The sequence below is a fragment of the Manis pentadactyla genome, chromosome 2 (genome assembly GCF_030020395.1).
Source record: "Manis pentadactyla isolate mManPen7 chromosome 2, mManPen7.hap1, whole genome shotgun sequence".
NCBI lineage: Eukaryota > Metazoa > Chordata > Mammalia > Pholidota > Manidae > Manis > Manis pentadactyla.
In genome coordinates this window covers 8,149,076-8,172,145 of record NC_080020.1, presented here as the reverse complement: position 1 = coordinate 8,172,145, position 23,070 = coordinate 8,149,076, and the positions used below count along the sequence as shown (strand labels likewise).

General features: G+C 42.1%; 1 protein-coding gene across 1 annotated transcript; it reads left to right on the top strand.

Annotated features, from left to right (window-relative positions):
- The first annotated feature begins 8,418 nt into the window (after positions 1-8,418).
- Positions 8,419-22,867, top strand: TEX26 (testis expressed 26). Its single transcript, XM_036917430.2, has 4 exons — positions 8,419-8,614; positions 15,864-16,040; positions 17,681-17,842; positions 22,797-22,867. Exons 1-4 carry the CDS (start codon positions 8,539-8,541, stop codon positions 22,865-22,867), a joined length of 486 nt encoding a protein of 161 aa, XP_036773325.2. The 5' UTR covers positions 8,419-8,538.
- The last annotated feature ends 203 nt before the right edge of the window (positions 22,868-23,070 follow it).

Sequence of the window (23,070 nt, the reverse complement as noted above, 5' to 3'; positions counted from 1 at the left end):
TTTTTGGAATTGCATCTTAATGAGACAGACAGGGCTGCTCTGTTTTTAATTAGTTTATGTATCCAGTTTTGAGTGTTATTTTTAGAATGAGACTGCATTCAGCATCAATTGTTTTTCTGCTGCTCTCTTTTCAATTTATAGATGCTAGTTTGAGAAACCTTGTTCACAAATAGATAAACAAAAGGCAGTTAGTGCAGCACTGTCATTCAGGGCTCTGAATTCTTTCTGAGTTATGCACCAAAAGTGATAAGGTGATTTTTAATGACTGATTGGCTGACAACCTGCTTGGGTATGCCTTCAATTTTATTGAAAGCAAATAATTAGATGATTTGTCATCTAGTTATTGAGTTATTCCCTATCCGATTTTCTGAGAAGTAACCAGAAAAGGCACGTCTTAACAAATAACTACTACATTATGTCTGTTACTCTTTCACTGGGAAGAAACTTGTTTAATTTTTTTCCAGTTTTATTGAGAAAATAATCGACATACATCACTGCATACATTTAAGGTACACAGCATGATGGTTTGATTTATACACATGGTGAAATGATCACCACAATAGGTTCAGCTAACATCCATCTTCTTGCATAGATACAATAAAAAGAAAAGGAAGAAGAAAAAACAGGGAAGAAAATTTTCTCCATGTGATGAGAGCTCTTAGGATTTATTCTCTTAACAACTTTCCTCTTTATCATGCATCAGTGTTAACAGTAGCCATCACACTGTACGTAAGATCCCTAGTACTTATTTTTCTTGTAACTGGAAGTTTATACCTTTTGACCATCTTCTTCCACTTCCCCCTCCACCCACCCTCTGCCTCTAGTAACCACAAGACTGACCTCTTTTTCTATGTTTTTTCTTTTCTGGTAGATTCCACATATAAGTGAGATGGTACAGTCTTTGTCTTTATCCGTCTGACTCATTTCACTTACTGTAATGCCTTCAAGGCCCATTCATGTTGTTGCAAATGGCAGGAGTTCCTTGTTTGTTTATGGCTGAATAATATTCCATATATACATACATCTGAAAGTAGACCATTCCTATGAAATCTTTTATAAGCTGAAATAGTGTAAAAGTGAAAAAGCAATTACCATTAATTTATGTGGGAAATATTCTGAGCATTCCCAGACCCAAAAAAATAACCTCCCTTAAGCTTTTCTGATACCTGAGGACACATCTTACTAACAGATGTACAAAATGAATTGAGATAAAGCACAGTTTCCCACAGACACAGTTTAAAAGTACGACAGCTTGATGCTGAGATGCTGAGTGCAGCTTCTGGGGAAGGAGCATGGTGGGACCACTCCCCCTGCTTGGGTGGGGGGGTGCTGCCTTTATAACAGTGTGCTGCAAAACAAATATTTTTGCTTTTCACCTTTCTTCATAGAGCAAAAATCCTCTTTGGATTTCCTTTGGGTAGCAAAAACAGGGGCTACCATGGATCGTTCATAAAAGCCAAGTGGTGTAATGCAAACTTTAGAAGTGTTACCTGTGCCACAACTTCTTTATCCATTCATCCATTGATGGACACTTAGGTGGCTTCTCTGTCTTGACTATTGTAAACAATGTTGCTATGAACATGGGAGTACAGATATCAGAAGTTAGTGTTTTCATTTCTTTTGTCTATATTCTCAGAAGTGTAATTGCTGGACTATACAGTGGTTCTGTTTCTAATTTTTGGAGTATCCTCCATGCTGTGTTCCCTAGTGGCTGCACCAATTAACAATCTCACCAACAGTGATGAGGGTTTTTTCCATATCCACGCCAGCATTTGTTTTCTCTTGTCTTTTGGATGATGGTCATCCTACCAGGCATAAGATGATGTCTCATTGTGGTTTTAATTTGCATGTCCTAAACGACTAGGATATAGTGCATTTTTTCACGTGCCTCTTGGCCTTTTGTGTATCTTCTTTGGAGAAAATGTCTGTTCAATTCCTTTGCTTAGAAAAGCCTTTATCCCTCCTTTGTTTCTGAAAAACAGCTTCACCAGGTATAGGATTCTTCATTTTCTTTTGATATTTTGAACATGTTATCCCAAGCTCCCCTGGCCTGAAAAGCTTCTGTTGAGAAATTTACCCACGAGTCATGTGGCAGGCCCCTTATATGTAACTTCTCTCTTTTCTCTTGCTGCTCTCAAAATTCCTTCTTTGTCTTTGTTTTTTGACAATTTAATTATGATATGTCTCAGGGCAGCCCTATTCAGATACAACCTCTTTGGGGTCCCTTGGGCCTCAGGGATCTAGATGTCCATTTCTCTCCCCAGGTTCAGGAAGTTTTCAGCCATTATTGCTTTAAATAGACTCTTATCCCTTCCTCTTCCTCTTTTTCTAGAATTCTTATAATGTGACTATTCTTTTCATTGTGTCCTAATATTCCCGGGCCAGGTAAGGCCACTGGTTTTGCTCTTCAGATGGGGGAAGCCACAGACCGCCCTCTCTCCGAGTGCCACCATGCGCAGGGCTGTTGGGTGGGCTGTGCAGCTTCGCGTGGGCTCTGGACGGGGTCCCTGGTCGGACAGGCTGAAGGCTGCATTCAGTGATCAGCGGGGCTGTGAATTAGACTCCGTGCTGGGCACAGCGGGAGAAGCAGCTCTAAAACTGGTAATGTTCTTTATTGTCTGAACTCAAGCAGAACCGCACCCCAAGTCCCCTGGCTTGGCTTTGCAAGCTGTCGGCTCTGCCTGCTCTACTCTAAGCCAGAGCACCACTGGGCTGTGACCAGTCCTTCTGGCCAGCTTGGGCCAGAGACATCTTTTCTCCAGTGGGTGAGGGAGTCTCAGCTCCCTTTCCAGGCACAGGGAAACTGGGCGCGAAGGCCAGCAAAACTTCTCGTTTGAAGATCTGAACCAGGCACATTTGCACCCCTCGGAGGTCCCTGATAAGAGCACACACCCGACTTGGTTCGGCAGGTGAGCAAAGTCGGGTGGGTTTTCTCCTTGGCCACGGCACGTATGAAGTCTCTCTGCCAAGATCCATGTGTCGGCTGCTGCGAGGCCCTCTCCTCTCCATCACAGTCAGATTCCCAGCTGGCCGGGCCCCTTGCATTTCCCTTGAAATACAATGGCGTGAAGTCGGAATAGGGGTTCCCAAAAAGTAACCCCTGTGATGGGGGGGCTGGCTGTCTTCTCAGGTTCTTTTTTTCCACTTGAGGGACCAGAGGCCCAGGGGAGACCTTTCTGCCTGGTTGCGCCTGCCTGGTGGAAAGGGGACGCGGTCAGCGTCAACGTGTAGCAGCTTCTCTTAGCTTCTGACGCGATCTTTCTTGGTCTGGTTCAGAGGGTGCCTCAGCCTCACACTTGTGTTCTAGGATCCTCTCAGGAGTGTCTTGTTCTTGAATAGTTGTTAGTTGCTCTCCTGGGGTGGGGAGCAAAGGCAGGACTGACCTGTGCTGCTATCTTGATGACATCATCTCGTTTTATTTAATATTATATACTCAAAGGGACTTGGAAAATAGGGACATTAATTTCTGTAAGTGTTTTCCCATACAAGCTTTTTTTTGATATAAATGGTTTTGTCATCACATACTTCAAACATATTTTTATCAAAATCTTGGAGATGAAGATTTAACTCATGCAACTTATACTATGTTTACTTAGTTGGTAAAATCAGCCCTTGTTGTCAAGCCTGATATTAGGTTTACTGCCTATCAAAATAAAATCCAAATACACTTCTAGTTCACATAAATGTTAATATATGTTTTGGATAATATTATGACAACTACTCATAAATTATGGCATGCATATTTTATGGAAGTATTATTAAAAGTAGACAGGGAAAGTGGGCAAAGATTCAGGTTTAATATGATTAATTATACCCAAGTAATACAAATATTGCAATGAAATGTGTAGCTAAATATGTAAGTTATCTGTGAAGTAAGGAGTGTGACAAAAAAAATGCAATGTTCCTTAATTAAAGAGATCCTAATATGTGTAGAACTCTGGTGCTTGACTTGGGGAATAAAATTAAAATCAAATAATAATGTCTAAAAATCAGAAATAATTTCTTGAATTCTTTAGACACAAAGTAAACATTCACTATGTGTTTAATGAAAGGGAAAGTTATATACAGTGAAAATTAATTGGTCTGGCAAATCAGCATATAGTTTCATGTATTGTTCAATATTTTCCAGCATAAAATAAAGTGAGGACCAGTTAGTTATATTGGAGTAAATATTTCTAATATAACTGGGTTTAAAAATAAGATTTAAATGTCTTATCAAATGGTGAACACAAAACCTGAAAAAAAAATCATAAGATTTTTAGGTACCACTTTTATCCAGTAAATCTTTTAAAATTTGGTAGTCTCAGAGAAAGTCCCAGCTATATTTAAAAGAATCAGCATCACCACCCTGTAATGCTTCCATCTACTCAAAGATGTCTATCTTTCCAGATAATAACGTGTCCTAGGGATTTTTGTTTTAAAGCTGACAAAATGCTTATCTTTAAATACGGGGGAAAGGAAGAGACATTTTAAGCATTCTGTATTATTTGCTCTCAAAGTTTCTCCCAAAGAGGGATAACAATTTGTAGGTATTAGGAGATGAAAACTAGGTGTTACTCTCAGCCACAGTACTCTGCAATGTACCTAAATTCAGAATATCCCCACAGAGGCCATCATGCCCTGGTTAGAGCACCATCAGGACCTCTCTCAGAAACATGCAGGACCTAGGATGGCAAGCCCTAGGCAACTAGATTGCAAGGTGGCAGGTGGCATTGCTGAAATCACTAAGGAAGTCCCCCATTGCTGGGCACCCCTCTCATGACTTGAGGTGTGATGCACTTTAGTAAGATCCCACAGTGAGATGGGGAAGGGAGAAAGGAGTGGGGGAAGGAAAAACCCTGCCCAGATATGCCCATTTGTTCTCAGGCAGATACACGTTAAGAAAGAGTATATTGAAAAATGGAGATATGAAAATGGATTCCCTCCAGCGATCTTGCGCTGAGTCCCTTTGGCAAATCGTCACATACCTTTGATTACTTCAGTTGTATTTAGGAACATGGTCCTGCTTGACGCTACACATCTGAGTGACAAGTAAAATAGTCCATCATCCAGATGTGCCCCACTCTCCAGATGTTTGATTTCTTACAGACTTAACCTCAATCTAACCCGAACCTCTTTTAAAAAAAGACAATATGAAATATTTTAGACACATACAAAGGAATATCCAACGAACCCCCAGCTATCGCCCAACTATAATAATCGACAATACATGGACACTTTTATGAATACCCTCCACCCAACCTTCCCACTGGATAATGGTGGAACAATTCCAGGCATTGTATCATTTAAATTCCAAATATTTTTTGTATTTCTCTAAAAGATAACAAATCTTTATAAACATGTAACAATACCATTTCTCACTTAATGAAAGCAATTCCTTAATATCAAATGGCCAATCAGCAATCAAACTTCCCCCAATTCTCATAATTTAAAAAAAAGCAGTTGGTTAGAAATTGAATCCAAATAAGGTCTATCCATTGCATTTGGTTATTATGACTCTTGCCTCATTTAATCTACAGATTTCCCCTCTTTATTCAAAAATTTATTTGTTGAAAAAACAGATCACTGTTTCTGGAGTTTTATGATTTCATCCCCACCACGTCATTTAAAATATTCCTCTTCTCACCTATTTCTTGTAATCTGAGATTCCAAAGACTTCATCTGATTCAGGTTGGGTATTTTGACAAAAATATTTAATAGGTGGTGTGTATCTCCATCCAGAGTAAATAATGTCTAGTGGTCCCCCTTTTTGAACTGTGAGTGGCGATTGCTGATCACTGCCTAGATGCCTGATTTCATTAGATACTTGCAAACCAGTGATATCCTAATTATTTACTTCTATAGTCTGGAATATTTCTATAGAGAGAAACTTCAAGTATTCTATAACACTGAAGTACTATTTTTATATAAGAGAGTACTCAACTCTTCAAAAAATGTTTTAAATTAATGAATTTCAAATTTTTATTCTTTTAAATTTCATGTTAGACCTCCCATACTTTTGTTAAGAACCTTCCTAAGATACAGGATTATTTATTTTCAGGACAATCTGGAAATTAAATTATTTCTGGGATCAATCTAGCTAATCTTTCAAAAAATGTTAATGAGTTAAATTATTTGACATGTGCTCTGTTGTGAGATTTGATCTTTAATCCCTTATTCTAATATATACTATCTTTTCTCATAGTCAAAAGAGTATCAGAAGATTAGGATATACATATTCTCTCAGTGATCCCATTCCCAATCAGACACACTACAATGACGAATACGTTTGGAAATCATATTCTAAAGATGATTTTATCAAAACTGGGGTTTCAAGAGGAAAGAAGAGCCACGAACCTCACTCTAACCAAGTAAGATAATATCTACATATTTGTTTAATTTAATACTGTATCAGTAAGCCATAGGAATACAAGTAAGATAATATCTATATATCTGTTTAATACTGTATCAATAAGCCATAGGAATGAGATTTTGAGTATATCCCAAAGATCGTTCCTCATCTAGAGATTTATGCTCTTTCTTAGACTAGTTTTTGTCCGCACCCTCACATTTATCTCTAACCTGCAAAGGTGCCACCTGAGATAGAGCCACCTCAATGCATTCAGGAGATAGGAAGGCAGTAGAAAGGATAGCATTTGATGAATGAAAGGATGCAAAAGACAAGGAAGAAGATAGAATAAAAGGTGATGGCCCTGTTTTTGACTTGGAAGGCTGGACATATGCTGGTACTGTTTGCTGAGCAGGAACATGAGGAAGGACCAGGTTTGGTGGGGAAAGCAAAGGGGAAAACGTGAGTTCAGTTGAAGATATGCTGGTTGAGCATATGTCCAATAGGCAGTTGAAGATACAGGTCTGGAGCTCGCGTGGAAGAGGTGAGCTGTCGATGTAGACTTGGGAGTCATTAGAACAGTCACACACACACCATACAACTTGGTTCCTCATGGCACCCACTCATCATAATCTACCATCTAAATATTCTCCTTAAGATTTTTAAATTAATGTAAAATAGTTGGTTGCAATATTGTATAGATATACATATGCATACACACCAGCACAGACCTATGAGGGGCAAGCATGGTAGGGTGCCCCTTGCTCTCTCAGCCAATGAGAGCTCATGTGGCCGACAGGCTCTGTGCACTGTCAACCAATGAGTGTTCCCAGGCCTGACTGCAGACCCTCCCAGCTCTGCTCGTGACGTGGTACATTGATTACTCTGCTGAGGATTCTCTAGCTTTCATTTATTTTGTTTTCTGCTAAACAGTTTTGACAGTGGCTCAGGACCTGGACGACACTAGCAAGGTGCTCCCTCTGCTAAGAGAGAGGACCTGCTGCTCGGGAGCAAGGGAGGATTATTGCCGTGGCAGTAGAATGCAGACGGGCGGCTCGGAGCTCCTTCAGGGAAGGGTGCTGGAAGACAGGGGCCCGTATCTGCAGCAGCTTGGGTGCGTGGAGCGGTGGGCAGGTGGGGGAAACGGGATGGAGGCCAGGAGGACTTGACAAGTGGTCGTGAGACCCTGCAGCTGATTCTGTGCGTGGCCCCATTTGCTGGAAAGAAGGGCATGAGGAGGAACCTAAAGATTAAAAGAGACTTGAAAGACGAATTTGGGACAGCGTGTGTATGTAACTATTTTGAGGCCTTTCAGTGTCTAGGGAAACTGAGTCATATCTTAGTAACTAGAGGGGAAGTAGAGTGCAGAGGGAAGTTTTCTTTTTAAGATAGGAGGAATGAGGGCAAGCCTGGCAGCACCCCACAGAAGGGGCAAAATAGAAGTTTCTGGAGAGAAGGGAGAATTGCTGGGTGAGTGCTGGAGTGGACTAAACACAATGGGCTCTGGTGTAGGGGCTGGGGGGGCCTGGTCTCTCCTGTCACAGCCTGACTGGGTGCAGACGTGGTGGCTGGAGATGGTGGGCTGTGGAGGTTCTCTTCAGATGGCTTCAATTTCTCCCAGAGAGGAAGCAAAGTCATGGCAGACAGGGAAGACGGAAAGAGGTGGCGGAGGTTGCAAGCTTCACGGCCACCCAGTCTCTTTGGAGGCAAAGAGCAGAGAGGGCCTTCCCATCCCGCAGGAGCGTCTGAGGCCTCGGCGGCAAGGCAGGGTGTCCCTTGGGACCTGGGGCTCTGCGGGGAAGCAACTACTCCTTGGGCACATGCAGCCAGAGCTGCAATTGACACACATCTTCTCCTCCTCTAGTCTTGTCTGGAGATTTCTGATTGGAGGCACATTTCTCCGGACCTCACAGTCACATTCTTTTGTTATCAATGTGAAAAATCAAAGAAATGACACAGTACCTGTGTTACAGTTGCGTAAACAGTGGCTCCTGCTAACAGGCTTCTGCATACACGGCAACTGTGGTGTGGTGGCTGTAAAGAACTCAGAGGAATGAGTCCCACAAGCCCACCTATTCTTCCTTCATTAGGAGAACGTAGATAGATTTCCTTGAAAATTGTGTTTGTATTGATAGGACTTCTTTCTCTGGACACTCCCTCAAACTCAATCAACAATAAAGAGCTACTTACCTTGGAAAATCACTGCTTCCATGGAAGACATTAAGAAGGCGATATCCAATCAGTTTGTTTCCAATGCTAGAAGGGACTTTGTGGACAGAGAGAAAGGTAAACATGGTCGTTTTTCTCCTTTTCCTGGCAATATGTTAAGCACTGGAGTCACAGTAGTGAGCAACATAGATGTGTTTTCTTCCCCCAAGAACTCACAGTATAGATACAGAAAAAGGAAATTTAATTAAAAAAACAGTCAAGTATAAAAAAGTGCATGTTGTGGGACATGCAGGGTGCTGTGGGTGCCAACAGTAGGACATCTAGCCTAACGTGGGATGGGAGGTCAGGAAATGCTTCCTGTGTCTGAAGGATGAGAACAAATGAACCAGGCAAAGACGAAGGATTCCAGTCAAACATACTGCTCCCAATCCTTGCTATTAAAAAATACATTTATTAAACTAACATATGCAGGTACTTACATCAAATAGTTACATAAAGGCTTATCACAAAGCAACAGCATTTCTTGACCTGGCCCTCTCGACAATGTCAGTCCTTTCTACTGTTTCTCCTCAAGTGATCCTCAACATTTTAAAAAATGTTCTTATATTGTGTTTTTTGATTCATCAATTTTAGACATTACTCCTGACTTCCTGTTACGATAGTTGAGGATTCAGTTATCCTTTCACTCTTTCTCACTCCCCTTCCATCCATTCTGTCAATAATTCTATTACAAATTTTTGTTAATTCAATTTTTTATATTATGATTAGGATAACATATTATGACTTGTAAACATTTACTGCTGAGCCAGGTGGTATTTTATGATTGTTTCCTTTTTGTTTTCTTCTTTAACTTGTTTTTTAGCAGAGTTAATAATTGACTTTTTTTCATATGCTGTTTTCTATGTGCCTATCATTAATTTTTGCCCAATACTTTGTCACGCATTTACCAATTTTTTTTCCAAGCAGTTTCACACATTCTATCAGTTCTAGTATTTTTCCTGGGAATCCTCTGATACCTGCATCATTCTCCTCTAATCTAAACTGGTTTCTAGTGGTGGGCTGCCCAACTGTGCTCTGGGAATTCCTTTTTTATTATTCTGAGCTTTTCTCTGTCCTCTCCCTGGGTTGGATCTCATTTCCTGGGTCAGTGTCTTCTCCTTTCTTGTCCCCACTCCCTCATTTTGCTGAAGCACATCTTCCAGTAGCCTCCTAAAAAAGGATGCACAGGCATAACTATTTTGAGTGTGTTCTTCCCAATTCAGAAATGTCCTTTTCTTCTTTATGCTTGTTTGATAGTTTGTCTAGATATAGAATTCGAGGATGATGATCATTTTCCCTCAAAATGCATTCCTCCAATGTCTTCTAGCATTCAGGATTTCCTTAAAGAAGTCTGATGTTATTTTGATTCCTGACCCTTTTGTATTTTTCTTTCCTGGAAGCTCTCAAGATCCTTTCTTTATTCCTGACATTTTAAAACTCATGATTGTAAGCATTAGTGAGAATCTTTTGTCATTCATTGTTGGACAATCAGGGGCCTTTTCAATCCAGAGATTCATGTCATTCAAATCTTGGAGTTGTTACCTGTATGGTCCTTTCCTACTTTTCTCCCATCTCTTTACTCTGTTCTCTTCTGGGACTCTTGTTAGTTGAGTTGATCCCCTATTTTATTACCTTTTCTCTTGTAGTATCTTTCTCTTTGTATTTTTGTTGTTTACTTGGAAAACTCTTTACTTTTAATTTTTTTTTACTCTTCTATGAAAGTTTTAATTTCCAAGCTCTCTTTCTTCCTCTCTCTGATTATTTTTTTAAAACAGTATTCTATTCTTATTTTATACATTTAGTAATTCTCTTATAAAGTTTAGGGCATTTACTATATAGTTAGTTTTCAGTATTTTCATCTGTTTCTTGCATCATTTCTATTTTCTCCATGTTTTAATGGTCCAGTATAAGCTTATTTTTCTGTTCATATGTACAAGGGAACAGTGGCATATTTACTGTGATGCTAATAAGATTTGCCTCACTTCTGTGGGCTTTTATTTTTTAAGTGGGTGCACCAAAAATATTAATCTCTATGGTTCATAAAAACTACATGGGGATACTCGAATATGGTTGGAGACTAAGTACAGAGATGGGGTTTGTTAGCTGGTGCTTGACTTAGCTGAGTAGGTGATAAGCTCTCTTTTTGTTGAGAAACCCTAAAATGCCATTATTTGTAGATGAGTTTCTCCAGAGAGGTAAACACTTGGCTCTTGACGTTCTGAGAGCAGGATTAGGGAAGGGACTGGGATCTTCCTGTTTGCTGCAGACTCACTGGACCCCTCTTTTTCCAGTCCACCATCTCCCTACCCTTGCCTTCTTTTGTGCCTGGTTTCCCCTAATCCAGAGCTTCTTGGGTTCAGTTTTGTGCTGAATAAACTTCTGTTTAGAAGGGATACACATATGATGGCATGAAGTTAAGGTGATCCAGGGAACTCTAACCACTCTGCATATAAGTCTTCATGTAAAGCTTGTTACAGAAACCTTTTGAAATTCTGTAGTTTAACTCACTTTTTTGTTACCCCTTTATGCACTTAGTTGCAGCTTCCTCTACTTTGCTAATTCAATTGCTGCATCTCCATTTGGTTTCCATCTTCAAAAAATGTGCTAACCTCTCATTGACTATCATTCTGATGACATCTAGGAAGAGAGACAATCCATTGGGTTTCATGGGAAACACTGCTAACCCACTAACTTTCCAACCCCTTCCAATCTGCTCTCTGCCTGCATCATGTCATTGAAACTACTTTTGTCAAGGTCCCCAATGACCTTCAAGGGGGATGTTTTTCCTAGCAGCATTAAATGTTTTTGGCTGCTTGCTCTTTCTTGAACACTCCTCTCTTTGGGCTTCTGGGACACCATACTTTCTTCATTCTCCTTGCTTCTTTGGCTTCTTCTTTCTGGTCATTTTTCTATTTGACCTCTAACAGAGTTCCTGAGAGACCTCAGTTCCTTTAAAGAGCAACTGAGGACTTCCACACTTGTGTCTCTTCCCCAAACCTCTTCTTGGACCCCCAGTTTTGTATATTTGAGGGCAGAGCAGAAGTCTCATGAGGGTCACAAGTCACCATCTTCTTCTGCTGCTAGAAACTGATCTTCCTACGGTATCTGTGGTCCCCTCTAATTCCATCACCCCATGGAAGCTACATGATATTTTACACAGGTAAATTGGATTTTATTACCCTATTGATTTCTTTCACACAGGCCTTCAATTGCACTTGGAAGAAAATCCAAGTTCCAGTCCCTCTTTTTGGTTCATTCATAAGGTCCTGCAAGGCTGACCTGGCCCTTGCTCACCTGTCCACCTTTCCTGTTTGCTCCATCCCCCTCATTCCCTAGGCTCCAGACACACAGGCCTTGTTCTCAATTCCTAAAAGATGCCAATTTCCTCTCCAGCTTTGCCCAGTGCGCAGGCTGCCCTTTTTGCCTGAAATGCTCCTCTCCCAGCTATTTCTGTGTTTTCACGTTGTCATTTTGTTCACTTCAGCTTAAACATCACCTTTCCTGTGAGAACTTTCGGCCACCACCTCGTTTTTTATTTTCAAGCACTCTGCATTTTGCAGTCATTTGTTTACTTATTCTATGCTTTTGTTTTTGTTTTGCTCTTTCCTCCATTATTCAGTAAGCACTCCAAGGTCTTTATTCATTCAAAATACAATGCATTACATATCGTCTAGCCCTGGTATATAGGAGATGCTCTGTAAATATTTTCTGAATAATGGAAAGAATGTATGAAAAGTACACTTTTTGAAGCTAGATGGGTATGGGATTGAAAGATCTCCATACTTGCAGATAAACATTTAGAGTCAGGGAAAAATATTTGAAATGCCAGTATATTAAAAGGTGTCTTCAAACTTTCAATGAAAATTGTTCTTTCAGCAGGAGCAAATCACCGTTTCCCCATGTGTAGATAAATACCAAGACTGGTCAAGACTGTCTCCTCAATCTCTTAACTCCATCTGCTCCTCCCCCCCTCAAAGCCACCGCCTTCGTTCAGGCTACCAGTGTCTCTTATTGGATGACCTCTAATCCAACACCCTTCTCCAGTTCTGTCTCCTCCAGTCCACTGTCCATACTATAACCATATGGAGTTTCCAACGTGCAAACTGATGTCACCTTCCAGTTTAAAGCCCTTCAATGCCTCCCCATTGTCCTCAGGATAAAAGCTAAGTGCCTTACCACGAGTCCTATGTGATATGGTCCTTGCTTACCACTCCAGACTCCCCCTCGCCAGTCCCAACACTCTTAGGAGACTGACTGCCTTTCACCCTCCAGACCCCCCATTCCCCCCGGAGCCCTGTGCCTTTTGTACATACTGCTTCCTCCCTGTGGACCATTTCTCCCTTCTTTTTAGCCTGTGTCTATCCACAGTGTAAGTCAAATGTAAACTTCATTTCTCTCCCAGGAGCCTTCTTCAGTCCCCCAAGTTCGGATCGGTGACCCTCCTGCATGTCTTTATAGATCCTGTTCTTACCTCTTCTGCAGCATTTAATCACGTAATAATGTAACTATCTTTTCTGTATCTGTTTCTCTAATACTTGAAGCTTCTGAAGCCTAGGGGCCATATCTTATCTTTGTGTCCTCATTACGGCTTTAAGGTGAATGAGTGAGAAGCGCTAAAAGGCGCTTGTTTTCATTCAGGAGAAGTTGGCTTTGATGAATTAGAACAGCAGGTGAAGACAGCCCAGCTAGGTTTCACGTGGCTTTAGGTTGTGTGTCAGTGGTCCTAGTGGTTTTGAATAGTCCTTACTGTAGATTTACTTTTGGGTTGGGACTTACTGCTGGTGCCAGACCTAACCATAAGCGGGCCAGTTTCTCTCTCTGGGCTATAACCACTCCAACAGTTTTAAGTGGTAAAGAAACCCGTGGGACCTGCGCTCCTGAGGAGCAGGGGTGGCCCCTGGGAGAAGTCCAGGCCTTGGAGGCATGATTAGTTGAGTCACGGTTATTTTAACTGTCCCCTACATCATCAGCAGTGTGGGGACTTCAGGTGTTGGTTGGGTCCCTGTGTATCAGGAACTTTTTTTCTTAATAATGCTGAAGGAACTCATTAACATGAAATTTTATAAAAACAATAAAAGCACTACTTGAGAAGAGCCAAGAGTTACTTTAAGCACATATCACATAGGCAGTCACTAGAGTATGGTTTGGTTTAATTACTAACCCATAGCAATTGTGTTTCTAATTTTTTTCTTCTGTTCACTCATTAATTTAGTAAATATTTAACGGGGTCTATTACTGTGATAAGTATGGAGGACCGATGAAGAATAAGACTTTATCTCCTAAGAACTCAGAGTAATGCTGGCCCTGATGTTTGTCTCTCCTGGGTCTTATCTCCAGCTGCCCCACTTCCGTGTGGCCCATCCTGACCCCCAGGGACCAGCCCAGCGAGACCCTTTCCAGCCTGGTTCTCACCTTGCCTCCCATGCTTCACCCTCGGCTACTCCTCCCTGCCACGCACGCCGGGCACCCCTGCCAGGCAGAGCGCAGTTCACACACACACTGTGTACCTTTAGCTTCCGTGTTGACCGATTTCCAAGCACCCCTTTGCTGTGGCTTTTCATGCTTGTCTTCCTTTCCTTCCCCTAACAGAACTGACCACACTGCTTCGGGGCTCCTGCAGCACCTCCTTCAATGGCTCTGAGTCAGGGATTCTTTAGCACATGGGGAACTTGTTCTCAACAGAAGTGCCTGGGTCCCACTTCTAGAGATTCTTAATGTCTGGGACGAGGTTCAGCAGACGTATTTAGGAAAAATCTTGCCAAGTGATTCTGATGTATCATCTTTGTGTGACAGTCACAGTTCCAAGTATGGTTATAAGACATATTTCATATCTGTTTCTCTTGTGTGTATCTTACTAATCGCATAGTTTGAGGCTGTCTTAAGGTGGAACAATGACTTAATTATCTTTAACCTTGGCACAGAACCCATACAGGAACTGAAAACATTTGCTGAATGGTAGATCTAGGGAAGAGGGATAAGCATATGCATACGTCCTTCTTTTCTCCTATAAAGCTGTCATTAATATACAGAATCCAGGGTATAGATGATGCTCGCTAGGAACAGTACCAAATGATTTTCCAAAATATCTTAAGGCATGCCCTGATTTTGAGGCGAAGGCTTTCCTCTTCTCTATAACCTTGTCTTCTCCTCAGGTGGTTTGCGAGGTCGTTATGAGAGCCACTGTGGACCCATGTCCTCTCTTCCCGAGTTGTCTAAGTAAAGAGACAGCCTGGAGTGAAACCCTCTCCCACCATACAAGTCTAGATCAAGACCATTTTTTAAAAATCAGTCTTAAAATGCTCTTGGGTGCCAGTGGATGACATCACATATTGTTCTATATACAATGTACATTTGGATTTATTTTGGACTTACTGAAAACCTAATTTGCAACAAGAATTGAGTTTAATGTCAATAGTCACTGACACTGTTCGTACACTGTGTAATTCACATCTTTAACATCTTTGTCCTGAAGAAAGTTGGTGCTGCATGATGTGCCTCTGAACCAATACTTTGCTGCAAGAATTAGGGGTTAACTCCTTCTAAATGAGATAGCTTGCGACTCCTCGGTATCTGGTAGTGCGTGTGGAACCTGGTGTTCGGTCAGTGCTTGATGGATATTTAATGATTATATATTTAACAAATATTTATTGGCAGAGTTTTTTTCAAAGACGTAATAGTGCTGTTGACCATTAATGACAACGATATTACCTAACCTTCCCTCAGTTAAGGGATATGCTTCAAGTGGTGCTTTTCCAGGTAACGGGGATGATATGCACGGTCCCATTTAGGGTTGCCAGATTCAGCAAATAAAAACACAGGAGGCTCAATTAAATCTGAATGATGATATATGGTACATAAATGATGCATACCTGCACACACTTAAAAATACTAAAAAATTCTACATTGTTTAGTTGAAATTCAAATTTAACTGCTGTCCTGTGTTTTATATGGCAACCCTAGCCCTATCTTAAATCCCTCACTGGGCTCCCTACCTTTGCACCAGAGACTAAGCAGACCTACTGGAGTGAGGAAAACCTCCTGTGTCCACCGAGCAGAACCAGAGAGCGCTCCTCACTGACATGCAACATATTCGTTAGAAACTACTTCCAATCTTCCGACAATATACTTCCTGCACCTAATAAAGCAGAAAATTATTGCTTTATAATGTCCATAAAAAGCATATTGACCATACCTCTAAATAATAGAATAGTAGGTTTTAGTGTGATAAAATGGAAGTACGACCAGAAGCAAAATGGAATGAAAATAGGCTATTTAGAAATAGCTTACAAAGAGTAACGACTGCCTTCCATTTGTACCCCCACCCCAGCTCAGAAGATGAAGCAAAGTTCTCAGATGCCTGTGGAATGGAGAAAGTTAGTTTCCCAACCAGCAGACACTGAATTTCGACGGAATTACCAAATTCCAGCTAAAATTCCTGAGCTTCAGGATTTCAGTTTCAAATATGGATGCTACTCAAGCCTGCCAGTTCCTTCTCGGGGTGTAGGTAAGTATGCCTGTAGCTCTGGCACAACCCCAGACACCCTGCCTTTGCTCCAAGATTCCTCAACACACAGAGCCTGGCAGGCGATCTGGAAGCAGCAGGATGCCGGTGATCCCTGTGTAGGGCCTAACCTCAAACCCAGAGCCCGAGAGAGTCTCAGAAGAGAACAGACCGCTCATGTCACGACATGAGGACATCCTCAGCCTGGGAGGGGCAGTTGTTGGGTTGGCACTTCTCTCTCCTAAAATGAAAGGATTAAGTTGCTCTAAAGTGACCTCAGGAGAAACTAGATGAGAATCAAATTAGACTTGTCTATTATCGACTGGAAGTTTATCCCATGGCACATCCTTCAAGTATCTTCAGATTTAGCAACCATTCTATCTGAGTGTTCTTTTACGATCCTGATGCGTATTGCTTTCAACAGAGAAGTTTTTGTAAGTTCCACGATCAAGCCACCTATGAGGTACTGGTTAGGAGGATAACTTGGTATCAGTCTGAGATTGCGATTTATTCCCGGAATGCAGTTGGAATCAGGTAATACTTTAGACAGAATTCCCAGAATAGATCTTAACATCTGGGGGTTAGAGGTAGCCTAGAAGCTACCTAGTCCAGATCCTCAGGTCCTGCGCACATCCCCCGTATCCCATCCTCGAGGTGGGCGATGTCATCCCTGGATCAAGTCTGCAAGGGACGGCCCCACCCCCACGGCAGCCCCCACCTTCTTGGGCACTCCAGCCGTTGGAAAGTTCTCAACAGCTGGAATCTGCCTCGCTAAACTTCTAGCTGTTAGTTCTACCTCTTCCACAGAGGTAACTAGTATACGTCTGTTATGCATGAACACCTGATCATACCCTCTCTTTATTCTCCACTTAATGCATTTCTGGACCCTACAAGTACTCTTCTCAGGGTCAGTGTAGCATCAAGTTCCCTCACCAGCCTGGTCCCTCCATCTGGCCCAGGGTCCCTTTAAAGGGGACACATGGACCTGAGAGCAGATTTAAAGCATCCTTAAGGTTTACAAAGACAAAGTTGTAGAAATTGGGTCCTCATATCATGTCTCCATTGTTTTTTTTTTCATGATAATTGCCTGACTATCAGAACCCACATTAAGTGAATATTCAGCATCAACTATAGGTGATTTTGGTTTTACCTGCACCTCCTACGGGTGGATCTGCGCAGTGAGTGCTGACTGTAGTCATCATCACTCCTCATCCTAAGTCACCTGGGTCCCCAAGTCCCTCAGTGTGTCAGTCCTCGTCTGCACAGGAGGTGGCATGATGGGAAAGAAGCTTCTCTGAAGGGGTTTGCTTATTAAGCCTGGGGTGAATGCAGCCAACGTGTTGACTTCATAAGAGTCCATTTCAGGGAGGGACTTTTCTGAAAACCACGGTCAAACTCAACCTTCTGGCTATCCTCCCCAATCACCCCACCTCCCAACAGCAGCCTCCCCGAGTCCCCGGCAGCTCTGCACGGCCTGGAGCCTTGGGAGGAGGCGGGCTGGCGCGCCTCGCCTTCCAGGGTCACTGAGGATGCTGATTAAGCTCCAAGCTGGGCCCAGGGCTGTCAGGGCATGTCCCACAAGTAGGGCAGGGGTCCTTGGCTCAGTGACAGCCTGCATTTCTTCCCCTCCCTCGTGCCCCCAGTGCCATCTGTGCCGTCCAGCCACATGAGGAACCAAGAGCACACGAAGAAGCAGACTACATACCAAAGTGATTACGGGAAGGCCTACCTGGATTTCTTAACAATTTTAAACTCATTTACTCCCTGCCAAGTTACGGAGTACCTTGAAAGTGTCTCCTACAAAGGTAAGCTGAAGTGATGAGTTGCTATTTAATGCATCTACAGATCATAATACATTGCTTTATGCCAAATAGAAATTGTTCCCATTTCTAGCCACTGTTAAACATTCACAAAAAGAAAAATAGTGTTGCAACAAAAAAATCCCTTGGTTTTGTGCAGATCTCAACCCACTGGAAATAAGTTTTTCTTAAAAGAGGCCCCGGTGACTGACGATATCCCCATTTATTAAAAAGCTCACATCTAGCTTTTCACTCAGTTCTGATCTCTCTTTGCTTGTGGCTGAATTACTCCAGGATGAGTAATTCTCTTTTTTCTTATAGCTAATTGATTCATCCAGGGGGTGTTTATACTACCTCGTGGTTTTGTTTTATTTTGTGTAATCTTTATCTCCTGTTGGGTGGCATTTTTTTGTGACAGGCTTTTTAGAGTACATGAGAATCCCCACATAGCATATCCCCAAAGAGAGTAAATGCCATGCTCAGGAACGTGTTCGCTCACACCTATAGCAAAAGACTTACTCCAATTCAGTGTCTAGTGACTGGGATTTGCTCAGGAATATCTCAGGGCAACTGGTCAGTCTGAGTGTGCAACACGTCAACTGTGAGCTAGAAGAGAGGAATCCCAGCTCTCCCTGCAGCTGTCTCCCAGCACCCACTGCCAGTATGCCCTGTCACCCCCACATGTGAACATATGTCTTAATGCAGACAGGTGTATTTATATAAAATATATCCATGTGCCACTAAACTAGTGTGTTACCTACATTATAAAACATGCAATGTTGAAGGAAGAAGTAAAAAGCCAATGTAAATAGAGATGTCTCCATTGCCTCCTGCACCCAGTGGGCCATCTTCTGCACCCCACTTTGTGCTCTGGGCTAGGTTAGGGTCACTGCCTTGTTTTGTGCCCCATGGTCAAGATTGAGCTCAGGACTTGCACCAGCTGCTCTGTAAGCCTCCAGCTGCTCCCTGTCACCTTCCCCTCTTGGGTCCCCAGTCTCTGTCCTTTGTCATCCCCAGCCACAATCAGAAGAACTTGCTCCTCTGAAATCCTCACGGAAACCCTTTTATCTGGGGCTTCCTGCCCCATGTAAGCTGGCACCCCTACTGCAGGCAAGACTGAGAAGGGGCTGTGCTTGTGTACGTGTGTGTGTTGGGAAAAAGGAGGCGTTTTCCACACTGACAGGCTGAGGGCTGATGGCCCAAAGACCCTTAAAAAGTTTGAATGTTGGGTTTCAAGAAGTACAGCGTACAGATGTTTTGCCTCACCCTAAGGCAGAGGCAGAAGTCTGTGTGTTTCAGTGGGAGCCTCATCCTCCCAACAGGTGCCCCTGGGCCAGTTTGACACTCCAAAGGAAGCCGAGTCTCCTCGAAGTCTGCTGCTCAGACTGTCCCAGGAGGCACAGCGGCGGTCGTGCAGCAAGCTCAAGCTACTTTCTGTTCCTTTCCCAGCCTTGCCTCATGTGTATGAAACCACACCTGCATTTTGTAAGGTGCTCTTTCACCTTTGGAGATGCATGTGTTTGACCCTGTAGAATGAGTGTTTCTGCCCCTTGCAGCAGATGCTCCCATCTGCCCAGGGACTCACAATACAGGGGGAGCAGTCCCTTCTCTGCCCGCACGGCAACCGTGGTGGCTGCCCAACACCTCTGGGTCTTGTCTGTGTGTCATCTGCCATCCAAGCCTCAGCATGGCCCTTGGGTGACCTGAGCCCTCCTCAGAATGCTCCGGCAGCCTCTGCTCAACAGGGATCTGCTTTCTCCAAGATCCCTCAAGCCATCTGATCCTTCATGTGAACACCAGCCACCCAGCTGGGCTTTTCTGCCTGGGCAGGTGAGACATACCCATGACTACCAAGCTTAGCGCCAGTCTAAGCTTGGGCTTCTCAGCTCCCCGGCTTTCCTGGGTCCCTCAGGACAGCACAGGGGCAGGTACCTCAATGCTCACGCCCACATCCTTGCCATTTTGATTTGGGCATATGTCAGATCTGCCTCCTCTGGGCTTCAGTTTCTCTTCCCTACTTTGCTTTAGAATGGCCCACTCACCGTGGCCAGCTGTGCTTGAGGCTGACCCACAAATAGGAGGTTCCCTCTCACTTTTTATGCCCAAAACCCTTGTCAGATTGCAGTGTCAGGGACGACACAAATGCTTCTCAGCTGGTGAATATCTCAGGGGGCTCATTTGCAGTAGGGCTGAGTGGGTGTGAAGAGAATAAAAACTCTGGCAGATATATTAGGCTGAATTATTATCACCTCATCTTAAACTATGTTATTACTGGATTATCCCTTGTAGACAATGTAGAAGCCCCAAACAGGGACATTTTGAAAGATAGTGGGGAAAGAGAAGGATCAGTATAATGCCCTATATAAGGGGTGGGGGTTGAGATAGCAGAAAATGGCAGGGGGAAGGGGGTTAGAGGAAACTATAGGGAGAGAGGAAACAGAAAATAAAGCAGGAGAAGAAGAAAGGAGTGCGGCTGAAGGCTAGCTTTTTGTTTCCAATGACTCTGTGTGTCGCTATTTGGTATCGAGTTTCTGTATTTACAACAAAGAAATCGAGCTAGATGTCTTTAGTGACTCTTCTATTTTCAAAATTGTTTTCATCGCTGACTTAGACCACCCACAGCTTATCCTTTGGGTCTCTGTTATCTGTTTTGTAAAGGCTGTCATTTCCCCACTTACTCCCCTGTGACAGACAAAATGATCTGAACTCCATTCTTCAGAATTCTTCAGCTATTACTCCCTCCCCATCTCTTCCTCCAATTAAAACTCCCATGCATATGGCCATCCGAAAAATATTTCTTCCTAGGGTGCGATTCAATAGTGTTCAGAGTATATTTATGCACTCACTCAGTAAACTCCATTGATTGGTATTTATAATGCTCGCTTGAACAAAGATAAATAGAAAATACAAATTCTTCTCAGGAAACTCATTGCCAGATGTGGGAGACAGATGCATAGCTATAACGTCTTGAGCTCTGTAATCAGTGTCGCCTTGGAGTATATTGGAAGCCTGGAAGGGGTACTCTCAAGACTGTGGGTTGACAGGGCATTAGGGACGGTTACTCAGAGGAGGCCTCCTTTAAATGTCAAAGATGAATTGTCAAGACAAGGAGAAGCAGGGTCATTCGTGAGCAGAGGGACCGGCGTGAATCTGCGTATGTATATAATATGGGTCACATTTGAATTATGAACAGTTAATTAAGTTGACATTAAATTTGACACAATCTCATCTTTTTTATTAATTCATGCCAAACTTGATACATCTTATATGCTTATCTTTGGTTTCAGAAAGATTTTTTTTCTTATTTAAAATTAACTCTGGTATAAGATTTAAAATAGAGACATTTTAGCCTTACAAAGGAAAGGACTGAAAACAGCAAATGTTGACAATGTGGAGCGATCCATTGCTGGCTGGAGTATCAAATAGTATGGTCACTTTGGAAACAGATCTGGGAATTTGTCATTTAGGTTAAACATATGCCTCCTCAATGACCCAGAAAGTCCACTTCTGGGTATTTACCCAAGATAGAAGAAAACATGTCCACTGAAGGACTTATACAGGAGTGTTTATAACCACTTCATTATTCAGGGTCCCAAACTGGATGCAACCCACATCTCCATACCAGGAGAACGTGGTATATTCACAGAATGAAATACCATAGACAATAAAAAGAACAAACTATCGATATATTCAACAAAATGTATGAACCTTGAGAACATCATGTTAAATGAAAGAAGCCAGACACAGAATAATTCATTTTGTATGATTTCATTTATTTGAAGGTCTACAACAGGCAAAATTTAGTTATGATGAAGTTGATCTGAACTGGCTGTCTTGGGGGAAGAGGTGTTGACTGAGAGAGAACGTGACAGGGGAGGTGGAAATGAGCTCTATCGTTACACGGATGTGGGTTGCCTGTTATACAAGTGCCGACCCATCCAACTGGACATGGAAGACCAGTGCATTTCACTTTACAAAAAGAATACTTCAATTTAAAAATGTTGACATTGAAAAAGATATGGAACAGGGTAGGATTCAAAAATCACAAAAACAAATAAATGCAAACATGATTGGAGAATAAACCAGGAAAACACAGATACACACACACACCCCCAAGATATATAGACCTCTGCTGGCATTTGTAGCATTGAACACGGTAACATGGACCTTGAACGTGATTACGTATTATCACTTGCATTCTCAGCCTCTTGGTTTTGGCTGCGCAGATAACAATTGCTAAGAGTGAGCCGTTTTACAGCTCTATTCTGTACTATTTAAAATATATATAATTAGGATTAGGAAACCATAGCTGTTCAGAACCGGACAAGACCCCTTCCTTCTCTACATAAAGAAATGGAGGCCAAGAAGTGGAAGGAGGGGCCTTCCCATGGTCAGTTACAACTTCATAGATGGCAAAGCATAGTAACCTTGCGGGTCAGTAACACAGCCCTGGCTTCAGTGAAACTTTCAGAACAATAATCTCTTTTATTTGTTTGTCATCACTATTTATTACTGTGCCACTAATGAAAGGGAGGTGCTATTATTTATTGAGTACCTTTTATGAACCAGGCACTGTCTAGGTGCTTCACACATAGTATTCCTAATCCATTCCAACAACTGTACAAGATAAGTACTGTTTCCATAGTCAAAGATGAGCAAATGCAGAAATGGAGAGGTCTTGCTAATACTTGCCAGTGCAGAACTGGGACTTAAGTACTTAAGTGTGTTTCATTCCAAAATCCATGCTCTTTCCTGAAAGCCTTGCTGATCCCCTTTTTAATTAATAATTATACAACTGTGCCTTTTTAGCTATTAGACATTGTATCCTTTGATTATTCTGATCTCATCAAATTTGTATATAGAGTACTATTATCATGTATTTGTCTTCTTCCTAGAATTTCTCTAGTTTGCACTTAGTTAAATGGAAATTTTCATCCCATTTTTCTTCGTGATTTTTCAGACAGACAAATTCTTGATCGTTTTATTCGCTCACACTGTGACATTGACAAAGAGAATGATAAAGGAAAATAGTTCAAGAGAAGAAAATTAAAAATCAGTGGAAGTACTAAGGCCTACTGGGTCATTTCCTCAATAATTAAGGAAAAATAAAATCCAAATTCTTCCAAATACGATGATATTCATGACATCATGTAATTTTGTTTTATTTTTAAACAATAAAATCATTTAATGCTCTAAATTACCCCACCCTCCAACATAGCTTTAATTGTATGCAA